Here is a 12,214-nt window from a genome sequence, read left to right on the forward strand (position 1 = left end):
CAGGGTGACCACTGGGTGATGAGGCTTCAACCAGGGATAGAACATTAGGATTGATGGAGAATTGATTAGGATTGATGTCCATAAGACGAGGCGATCACACTACTCACAGTCTGCAAACCTGAGCGACTTGCGAGGGTGGTAATGCAACAGCATCCAGACATCCCGGTGCATTACTCTATGCCCATAAACCCTCCAAATCTGCTTTTTTATCTAAGAAAAGCCATTCATAAAAAACATTAATTGGAAGGCTGTTCCATAACTGTGGGGCTCTGTAAGAAAAAGATCTGCCCCTTGCTGTAGCCTTTTGTACTTGAGGTACTAACAAATAGTCTGCACCTTTTGATAAAAGCAAATAGCCTGTACCTTTTGATCAAAAGAGATATATTAAAGATATGTTAGAGACATTCATTCATTCATTCATTCATTCATTCATTCATTCATTCATTTTCTACTGCTTATCCGAACTATTCTCGGGTCATGGGGAGCCTTTGCCTATCCCAGGCGTCATTGGGAATCAAGGCAGGATACAACCTGGACGGAGTTGTTAGAGAGATATATAGTAACTTAATTTTAAACTTTAAACTTTAAAATGTTTATTCGGTTTCTATACTTGTATAAAGCTGCTTTAAGACAATGTGAATTGTTAAAAGCTCTATAAAAAATAAAGTGAATAGAAATTAAATTGAAATACCAGGACCACCATTTAGGGTCTCTGTAGGTTTTATTATGCATGTGAAGTTTAAATGCCAAGACATTACACTACACAGAAGATCTGAAGACCTTGTAAAATAAAGATCTTTTACAGATTATTTTACCACCCTATAAATTATGTAAATAGTACATCAATTGTATTATAACAGTATTTTATCATTGATGAGAGGATGTTGGATAGCATTAGTAAAGCTATTAGTTTTATAGTTACTAAGATAGTTACCTGCTGTAATATGGGTCTAAAATGTACACAAAATGCCTTTTTTCAACAATCTATTCAACATTTTAACCTATGTGCTTATTTGTTGTTTACAGCAACAAAATGACCCTTAGGGTTTTCTGCGCTGTCATGCTGATTATCTCTGTGTACAGTAGTAGAGTAAGTGCTGGTCTTGCTCAGAGTTGTACACCTGCTTCCTACTTACTGATTGAATATCCTACAACATGAAATTTGCAGTAATCTGTTATATTGAAGGAAAGCAGGAAAAAAGAGATTACCTCTAAATTTCCCACAGTCAATTTTGACTGTGGACATTTTTATGTGCATACATGAGCCTTACTCAGTGTGTTTGCAGTAGTCATTTGTGGTAGATTATTTTCCCCACCCCTTTTTTTAGTTTTTATTTTATTTTTACCCTCAAATCCCTCCACCTTCCACTTTCTTACCTATTTCATCTCTCATGTGGAAAGTAATCTATCGAGCGATAGAAAGATATACAGAGAGGCAATGAGATGGTTAAAACTCAAAAGGAGGAGGAGAAACCTGACAAATAGCAAAGGAGCGAGAAAGCGAGAGAGAACAAGAGAGAGAGAGAGAGAGAGAGAGAGAGAGAGATACCGTACCGGCAGTGAAAAGCCGTGATAAACGAGATCACCGCAGGTGTGATCACTGGTGTGCTTGAGGAGAGTATGTTAAGTATTAGTCTTCGAAGTGTATATGAAAGAACAGATTTGTTACTGAATGAAGAAAAAAGCACTGCTCGTCTAAATCAACAACCTTGAAAGACAAACACCATTCATAGTAAGTAGTTAGTAAGTCTGTTTTTTCACTGTCTGTCCACCTGCATTGCATTGTTTTCCTATTATATTCTATTTTTTTAACTTAACAAAGGTGTGTGTGCTTGTGTGCATGTGTGTGTCTGAGCATCTTTGTGTCTGTGGAGACCTTGTGGAGTAACTATATATTTATATATAGTTTAATTTAAAATAGAATTGTGTGTGTGTGTGTGTGTGTGTGTGTGTGTGTGTGTGTGTGTGTACACTTTATCCCTGTCATTTAGGAGAGCTCTATTGATTTTTATTTATTTATTTATTTATTTATTTATTTATTTATTTAAACAGAGACCCAACAAACATCTAAGGAGCTCAGCTCAGCAATACCTGCTTGCTATGTCTGTCTGTCTCCCTTCCTCTGACCCTCAGCATGGCTGGATCAAGTCAATCAAATTCAGATGGACAACTGGAAATATTAACGTTGTCCTGATTCTAAGACAGAACCCCTAGGGGAAAAGCAAAAAAATAAAATAAAAAATAAATAAAGTGCAGGATTCCAGCTTCTGAAAAGGAGGCTTGTGTAGGCTTTCACCCATTTGCAGCTTTTTAAGGAATACCTATTAATGAAAGACATTGTGTGATAGTGCACTGAAGGTGCAAACGTTTGACCCTGACCTGGAGAAGATGCTGGGCCACAAGGTCCACAACATCTCACTAAGCTGCAATGGAAGCATGGAATCCTTAGCAATCAGCAATCTCTCAAATCTCGAGGCATGGTTTTGTGTGAGCCAGGGACTGGAACTCGGGCAGAAGAAAAACTGGGTAGCACTGTTGATCATGTTAATCGTGGTCATCACCATCACAGGGAACATCCTGGTCATCATGGCTGTCACAATGGAGCGAAAACTGCAGAATGCCACCAACTACTTCTTCATGTCACTGGCTGTAGCTGACATGCTGTTGGGTTTCCTCATCATGCCCATTTCCATGGTGACTATCTTGTATGGTGAGCTCATTTGATTTCTTCATTATTGCTCTTTTTTGCTAGCATTGTATTTTGAGATTTACTGTTATTTACTGTTACCCTTGTAATATTTCCATAAATCAAGAATGAGTGAAATGATATAATGAATATTGAACATTCCTATTGAGAATGTGATCCAGTAGGGTGCATAGAAGAGGGAAGAGAATATCTTCAGTTGTCACTAGTGTAAATGTAATGTACTGCTTATTTATTTAAGTTATTGTACCATAATGTAGCTGTCTAAACCGTAATTCAAAAACACATATATTTAAACTCCCTCTATACTGTAGCTACAAACTCAGCCAGAAGTGCTACGATTCAAGACAGGGCACTGGTTTTATAGATGAGTGGTGCATAACGGAGCATAAAGTTTAACATTTTGACAAGACATAAGAACATGACAAGTTATATTAGATAACTCTCACCCATTTTAGTAAAAAGGAACCAATTGGGTTATTGAGAAAGATGTTACTATAGGATTCCTTCACTGATGAGGCCCACATAGGAACAGACTCACCAATACAGGAGATCCTTCTTTCTTCTAATCTTTCTAAGTTTGAGTAAGCCTTTGTCCATGATAGGCTCATATTCCTGCTCTTGGCTGACTGGAGTGGAACCCAATGTGGTCTTTAGGGGTTGTAGCTCATCCACCTCAAGGTTCAATGTTTTTTGCTTGCTGAAGTGCTGTACTGCTCACCGTGGTTGTAAAGAGTAATTATTTGATTTACTAAATCCTTCCTGGCAGCTTGAATAAGTTTGCCTATTTTTCTCTGATCTTTCTCATCAACAGGGTGTTTACACCCACAGAACTGTAGGTGTTATCTGTAACACTCCAAATCTGCAGATGAGCAGTTTAATAAAATAATGAAGTGGTTCCATCAACCATGCCACAGTGATGTTTGTGATATGAAGCTCTTGACCTGTATCTGCATGATTTTATGCATGCACACACACGATATATACAAGCATGCATTTTATTTAAATCATGTACAAATACACATAAGAGCACAGTGGAATACTTTTCTTTACATCTTTACATATCCCATCTTTACAGCACAGGGGCAGCTATGATACAGCACCCCTAGAACAGGGAGGGTTTAGGGCCTTGCTCAGGGGCCTGGCAGTGGCAGCTTGGCAGTTCTGGGCGTTGTACCCCGATCAACAACCCAGGGCCTTAACCACCTGAGCCACATTCATGAGAATCACACTAAAGGTATATTAGTTAAAATAAAAAATAAAAAAAAATATTACTCATTTATCTCAACCTTTTCTCTCGTTATGCACTCTTTCAACTACTTTCTACTTATTTCCACCTTATTTATTCTGCAAGCTAATTTGCTCTAGGAAGGAGGATATATACATATGTATGTATATTTTGGTTAATGATGTTAAGATGAATGTTGAGGTAGTGTGTTTCTAGTATTAATTTTGCATGGTTTTGTGTGTTTCTATGAGGGTGTGTGTGTGTTTTGGTGAAGACGGTAAATAAAGTAACCTTTGATTTTTGCTAAATATTGAGATGCGCACTGCTGCATGTCTTCCTTGTAATGTGATTTTCATCTCTGCACTATTTTGTTAATTTTTTATCTTTGTGCTTTATGAAAATCCCTTCCAGTGTTTTTATCTGTTAGTAATTTTTTAGAACGTGCTGAAAAGTCAACTAATGTGGTCTAATGCTTAACATTATTTGAAGTGCAGAAAAACCCCCTTTAACCTCAAATATAATTTTATTCAACATCTCTGCATGTCCGAACCTCTGTTTTTTTCTCTAACATTCCTTGGAATTCCTTAGAATTGGAATTCCTTGGATGAGCACAGGAAAGACGTTATGATCTTTGGTTCAAAATTTCAGGAACCAGGTTTGATTAGCCACAGCTCCGCCCCCACCTCGGCTACTCAGACCACATCTCTGTTATGCTAATTCCAGCATACAGACCACTCATCAGATGCTCTAAAACGGTTCTGAAACAGGTGAAAACCTGTCCAGCAGGAGACACATCTGCTCTTCAGGACTGCTTTGAGTTCACTGACTGGAACATCTTGCAACCAACGGCGACTCCGTCAACTTGGAGGAGTACATGGCATCAGTGACCAGCTACATCGGCAAGTGCATTGATGACGTAACCGTCTCCAAGACCATCACCACACGCTCCAAACAGAAGCAGTAGATGTCTGGTAAAGTGCGTGCGCTGCTGAAGACTAGAGACCTAGCCATCAGAACAGGGTACAGGGTGGCCCTAAGAACAGAAATTGCCAAACTGTCCAGAGCTATCAGAGAAGCAAAATGCACACATGCCCAGACAATCCACAGCCACTTCCAGGACAGCGGAGACACCAGGCGCATGTGTCAGGGCATACAGGTGATCACGGACTACAAGACAGCTTCACCTGCCTGTGATAGTGATGCCTCCATCCCAGATGGGCTGAATGAATTCTATGCTCGGTTTGAGGTGCAGAACAATGTAGTGGCAAGGAAAACCATACCTTTTAAGTTAACCCATGGAAGGCTGCTGGACCAGACAACATTCCTGACAGGTTGCTCAGGGAATGCGCAGAACAGCTAGCGGATGTCTTTACTGACATTTTCAACATTTCCCTGAGCAGCGCTGTTGTTCCTATGTGCCTCAAGACAACCACCATCGTCCCCGTCTCAAAGAAGTCTACAGTGTCCTGCCTCAATGACTATTGTCCCATTGCACTGACACCCATTGTAATGAAGTGCTTCAAGAAGCTCATCATGAGGCACATCCAGATCCAGTTACCACCCTCACTGGACCCCCTATAGTTTGCGTATCGCCCTCACCCACCTGGACAATAAAAACACTTATGTACAAATGCTGTTCATAGACTTTAGTTCAGCATTCAACACAATCATCCCTCAGCAGGATCTCCAGCACCACCACACTGAGTACTGGAGCCCCTCAGGGATGCGTGCTCAGTCCACTGCTGTCTCACAACTGTGCAGCAATGCACAGATCGAACCATCGAACCATCAAGCTTGCCAATGACACGCCCATAGTGGGCCTCATCAGCAAGAACTACGAGTCAACAACCTGTCTCTAAATTTTGATAAAACTAGAGAGGTGGTTGTTGACTTAAGGAGAACACAGCGCAACCACTCTCTGATGAACATCGACAGCTCACCTGTAGAGATCATCAAGAGCACAAAAATTCTTGGTGTTCCTCTAGCAGAGAACTTCATCTGGTCACTCAACACCAGCCCCATCACCAAGAAAGCCCAGCAGCATCTTTACTTCTTATGAAGGCTGAGAAAAAGCCCATCTCCCTCCCCCCATCCTGACTACATTCTACAGAGGAACCACTGAGAGCATCCTGAGCAGCTGCATCACTGTCTGGTTTGGGAAATGTACCGTCCTGGATCACAAGTCCATGCAGCAGATAGTGTGGATAGTGAGCTGCATACGCAAGGCCAACAGCATTGTGGATGACCCCACACACCCCTCACACACACACTTCACCCTCCTGCTGTATAGAAAAAGGTACTGAAGCATTCGGGCCCCCATGAATCTGTGTAACAGCTTCTTTCCACAAGCCATCAGACTCCTCAATAACTGAACTGTACCGAGCACAATACACACACGCACACACACGCACACACACACATGCACAATCAACTGTATGGACTGCAATGACCCACACCAAATACATACCAAATACATACATACCAATTTTTATCCATGTCTACAGCACCATCATATAAAACTGTTTACATGCTGTTTTGCATGCTGTTTTTGCTCTTTGCACATGCTGTCTCACATTTTAGTCGATTGCAGTTTTGCACAATACTTTACAATACCTCATGTAACCGCTGCAATAATACTAATGTGTTCATTTCAGTATTGTATTTTGTGTATTGTCTTGTATTTTTGTTTGCACTGTCTTTTCTCCTGCAATGTCTTGTTTGTCTTGTCCTGCACTGTTTGCACCAGGTTGCACAGATGCACTTTATGTGTCTAGGACTACGTACTAAGTCCTTAGCTCTGTCTTTGTTTTATGTAGCATCAGGGTCCTTGAGAAACGTTGTCTCATTTCACTGTGTACTGCAACAGCTATATATGGTTAAAATGACAATAAAAGCTTGACTTGAAGTACTAAACTGACAATTAATGAACTGTTCAACAGAGAGGTGCATTAGCTGTTTATTTGGTTGAGGTGAATATAAAGAAATTCTACTATATATTCCATCCCTTAATCATTTAATCACTGTTTTTCCTGGTAAGGCAACAGGCTGAGAAAGTCAGTCCAGACTTCACTATCCCAAGGCACATATTCTAACTCCCCCAAGGGGATCCACAGATTTTCCCAAGCAAATAGTGACATTTAATCTCCCCAGAAGCTTCTGTGTCTGCCCCTGGGTCTCTGTCCAGTGTGATATGCCTGATAAAGCACCCCCAGGAACCTGTGAAATCCTTGTAAAGTGCCCAAACCTACTTACCTGGCACATCTCAATTTGCAAGAGCAGTGAATCTCAAATTGTTGAGTTCCTCACCCTATTATTGAGAGAAAACTCTGCAACCATGCAGAGAGACCTCATTTCCACCACCTAAAGTTGTATGCTTATTCTTTTGGTCATTAACCATTGTGGAGGACAGGGATGGTAATTGACCAGTAAACAGAAAGCTTTTTCCAATGTCTGAATTCATTCACCACTGCAAAATGATTGCACCAGTGAGGCTACTACATCTGTTTAGCAATTTTGCACCTTTTCCCTCCATCACTTGTAAATAAGATTCTAAGATACTCCTCTGTCCCTACTCAAGATCTGTCCCCTCATCTGCATCCCAATTTTACAAATTTATACAGAAATGCATCTAAATGAATTGGGAGAAACTTTACCATGCAGCAAGGCAAATCCAAAATACCCTGCCAACATAACAAAGGACTTCATCATGGGGGAAAGTGGATGGTTTGATGACCATCTCAGTCACCAGACCTGAACACAAATGAGCAACATTTCAGTTCCTGAAGAGGAGACTGAAGGGAGAAACCCTACTAAACAAGCAACCTTTGAAAGAGGCTATGGTAAAAGCATGGGAAAGTAATACAAAAGTGCTCTTGGTGGTATATATATATCAGCTTTCAAACCACAATCAGCTTTCAAACCACACCTGTGCAGTCAATTGGCTTCCTAACAACACCTGGGCATTCAATCAGCATTAAAGGACTCCAAGGAACAGGGCACTTGAACACATTATTGGGAGAGACTACTTTTACTCACCATGCCAAAGACAAAGGAAATCAGTCTTGAGCTCAGAAAGAAGATAGTGGAGGCTCATGATAAGGGGGAAGGCTATACTGCCATTTCCAAGCTTTTCACAGTGTCTAGAACCGCCGTACGTTGCATCATTGCCAAGTACAAGGAGACAAATTCTGTAAGAAACAAACCTGGGCATGGTCGTAAGCGCAAGATTTCAAGAACCCTGGAGAGGAAAATAGTCAGAGATATCAGCAAGATGCCCCAGACATCTGCCAAGATGATTGTTGCTGACCTGGCCTCTTCTGGAGTTGATGTTTCAAGGAACACAGTTGTGAGGGCTCTTCATCGTGGTGGGCTTCAGGGCCATCGTCCCAGAAGAACCCCTTTACTCAAACAGCGGCACATCACAGCTAGACTGAGGTTTGCCCGTGAACATTTGAAAGGTAAAGATGAGTTTTGGGAGTCTGTGCTTTGGTCTGATGAGACTAAACTGGAACTGTTTGGGCACATGGATGTTGCTTATGTTTGGCGAAGAAAGGGTGAGGCCTTCAACCCTAAGAACACAGTTCCCACAGTTAAACATGGTGGTGGGAGCATCATGCTGTGGGGCTGTTTTGCAGCTTCAGGCACAGGGAGCCTTGTTCGGGTGCATGGCATCATGAAAAAAGAAAATTATGTTGACATTTTGAGGGAAAACAAAGGTCCTGGAGTGGCCTGCACAGAGCCCAGACCTCAATCCTATTGAGAATCTGTGGCGAGTGCTCAAAGTGAATGTCCATGCTCGGAAACCACGTAATTTGGACCAGCTGGAGCAATTTGCAATGGAAGAATGGGCTAAAATCCCTCAGGAAACCTGTGCCAACCTAGTAAAGAACTACTCTAAGAGGTTGTTGTCAGTTGTGGCTCAGAAAGGGTTCACTATTGACTATTAATGACCGGGGGCTAATAATTTTGGACGTTTCATTTTTGCCCTTTCTTGTTTCAACTCACTATTTCAATTAAATATCCTAATCAAACTTAGTGGAGATTTTGTCTTTGTTATTTTGGAAACAAACACACTATAAAACACTTGTTGTTAATGGTCATTTCCATGGAGAAATCAAGAGTTTTGTCTAATTTCATAAGGGGGCTAATAATTTTGGGTTTGAGATCAAGGAATTGATCTCAAACCCAAATGTCTTTCGTGTCTAGCACAAACAAATGACCCGGCTTTGTTCAAATGAAATCTGTATGTTTAAATTTGTTATTGGCAAGACCTTACTTGAATAGAAGTCTATTAATATTTCACCACTCAGGTTAAAATCTTTGTGCCCAAGTTTCCACTGTAAGACCCTAATCCATATTACAGATTTTACAGATGACTGTCACGTGACAGCCATTGCACCTGAACCCCATGCTTCATCTTGCAGGTGGTGAGCTTACACATTGGCTCCCTGTGATCATTTCCGCTATTCACTGTGTTGTCCTTTTAAGTCTGAGAGCATTGCAGAGTTAAAGGTGCTTTCAGCCATCACTGCATGATTTTGCAACTATAATTAGCTACACATTTAGGAACGAATTAGCCCCACTGCTCCAGTGGCTGACTCATTATCAAAAATCTGCCACCTGAAAATTTGGAACCAATGACAACCAATGATTCCAATAACATTTTAAATGAACATGTATGTATGCATTATAGGATACTCGTGGCCATTCCCAGACATCCTGTGCCCATTGTGGATCTACCTCGATGTGCTGTTGTCCACAGCATCCATCATGCATCTGTGTGCAATCTCAGTAGATCGCTACATTGCTATCCGCAATCCAATAGCCCACAGCCGTGCCAAGTCTCCATGGCGTGCCCGTGCCAAGATCACTGCAGTCTGGACCATCTCTGCCAGTGAGTTATACATACTCCATTCCCATTATATGATCATAGTCTTACTAAGTTCTGTTTTCATTGCTTTCATTTAATTGAAAATGGTGAGGAAATCTACAAATGCAAAAGACAAAAAAACAAGCAAACCGATTCGAAACAGATATCTTAGAAATAATAAGAATAGCATCATCTTGTGAAAACTGGATAGTGAAGGAAGTGTATAACCTTCCTCAGAAACAAGGAAATAGACAGGGTTTCTATAGGCCAGAAACTGTTGGAGGAAATTAAATCATGTGGAAATGCAACTAATCACAAGCAAATGGTTGTGGTTGGCAAATGGTTAAATGGTTAAGAACCACCTCTAAAACCATCTTCAGGACTCTCTAACTGTAAAAGCAAACTTTAATTGGCCATCATTATGATTTGACTTCGGGCGAAATTTTCATGTTGCTAAAAATTAAACTGTTAATCTGAAACTAATACTGGAAATAGATAAAGACAATAGTTAACTGCATCTGCTAATGGAATTATAAATATGAGTCAGATATTTCATTAACCTGTAACCTAACAGCTTACAAAGTTATTGTAACTGATTCCAAACAATGCACATACAATCAGTTAAGTTAAAGTGTTGAAAAGGGATTATGCCTCTAAGTGTTTCATTATTAAAACATACACAGATTTAGGGAACTCAACAAGACCATAAAAGCTACTCATGGTGCAAACACAACCATATATAATCCTTTAAGAACTTAAACAAGAAAACTAATTAGTGGAACGAAACAGGTTTGCACAAACAAAGGAAATGAGGCATACAAGAGAAGAAATTAAAAATGTGAGTGAGGGTGCCCTCTGGCAGGATGTGGGACATTGCCCATGGTGAACGTAAAAACACAAGCAAGAGATAATTAAAAGAAACTCATTAATACAATAATTTATGAATGGGCAGATTAGAAGCACTGAAATAAATAAGAGTCTAGGCCAATATAGATGTCAATATTTTGCTGAGTGAATAGAACTTGTTGGAATTATCCTTGAATAATCAGTGTCTGATTCTAGCATCCTTTCTTGCTGCTTCCACAGGTATCTCCATGCCCATTCCAGTCATAGGCCTCCAAGACCACACGAAAGTGTTCAAAGAAGAAAGCTGCTTTCTGACTGACAGTTCATTTGTACTTATCGGCTCCTTTATGGCCTTCTTCATGCCATTGACCATCATGGTGGTAACATACTTCCTGACCATAAATGCCCTCCAGAGTGAAGCCACACTTTGCTTGGACCAGTTGGTGCCACGACCCAGGTGGAATGGTAGTTTGGCGCTGAGCTTTCTCCCTAATGATAAGAAGCTGTTTCTGCGGCGCTCGTTGACCATCAGCAATGAACAGAAGGCATCTAAAGTACTGGGCATTGTCTTTATTCTTTTTGTCATCATGTGGGGCCCGTTTTTTGTTACCAATGTCTTGGTGGCTGTGTGTGACTCCACCATCTGCCACAATGACATCATCAATGTGCTCCATAATGTTTTTGTGTGGGTTGGATACCTGTCATCAGCGGTGAATCCACTGGTCTACACTCTCTTCAATAAAACATATCGTTCTGCCTTCGCTAGATATATGAGATGTCAGTATAGAGAGAAGAGAAAACCACTGAGGCTTATTCTAATCAACACTATCCCTCCGTTAGCATATCAGTCAGTGCTAGCTGAGGCTCTGGGAGAATTCTCCTCACCACTTCCAAGTAAAAAGCCACAACCTTGTAAAAGAATCCCTGAGGAAAGTGTTACTTGTGTGTGAACACAGTGTTGTTTGGTTTTTCTGATACTTTAGAGTTACTTTTTTCCTCTGTCAACTTCCTGAACATCTGGATATTGTGAGGCCAATAAACTGAAATATGTTTCCTATATATGTTGGAGACAGACACTGCATATATCTAAGATGAAATCCCAATGCTGTCTTCTAGGTTGCATCTAAAGAGGTAGAGCAGATATTTATGGATAAGTTCAGACTCATTGAAAAATGAAAATAATGAAAGCTGAACAAGCCAGCCAATGTAAATACATACAATGTAAGGTTCTTAGAAGAAAATGTCCTTTGAAATATTTTATTGAATAATGATGATCTATAGAAAGCTAAATTGTGTAAAAATGCACTTGGTTTCTGATTTTACATTCTTGACCCCAGGACTGCTTCCTTACTTAATGCTTGTTCAATATTATGTCATAATGTTTTCCCTGGGACGTCTATCTGCATAGTTTCTCTAGGATGGCTCTAAGTGGTTGAGTGTTTGCGGGATTTATATGGGGTTATTACTGTAATCAGCAGATGAACTGATTAGTTTTGGGTAATGAAACAGGTTCGAGAACATAGCAAGGTCAGTTAGTTTCCTTCATGTTTAAAAAATATCTTAAGGG

The 12,214-nt window shown here is 40.4% G+C and overlaps 1 protein-coding gene across 1 annotated transcript; it reads left to right on the plus strand.

Annotated features, from left to right (window-relative positions):
* Positions 1-2,410: 2,410 nt before the first annotated feature.
* On the plus strand, positions 2,411-11,597 carry htr2aa (5-hydroxytryptamine (serotonin) receptor 2A, genome duplicate a). Its single transcript, XM_060877237.1, has 3 exons — positions 2,411-2,710; positions 9,625-9,825; positions 10,888-11,597. Exons 1-3 carry the CDS (start codon positions 2,437-2,439, stop codon positions 11,595-11,597), a joined length of 1,185 nt encoding a protein of 394 aa, XP_060733220.1. The 5' UTR covers positions 2,411-2,436.
* Positions 11,598-12,214: the final 617 nt, after the last annotated feature.

The sequence above is a fragment of the Tachysurus vachellii genome, chromosome 8, assembly GCF_030014155.1.
Source record: "Tachysurus vachellii isolate PV-2020 chromosome 8, HZAU_Pvac_v1, whole genome shotgun sequence".
Classification (NCBI taxonomy): Eukaryota; Metazoa; Chordata; class Actinopteri; order Siluriformes; family Bagridae; genus Tachysurus; species Tachysurus vachellii.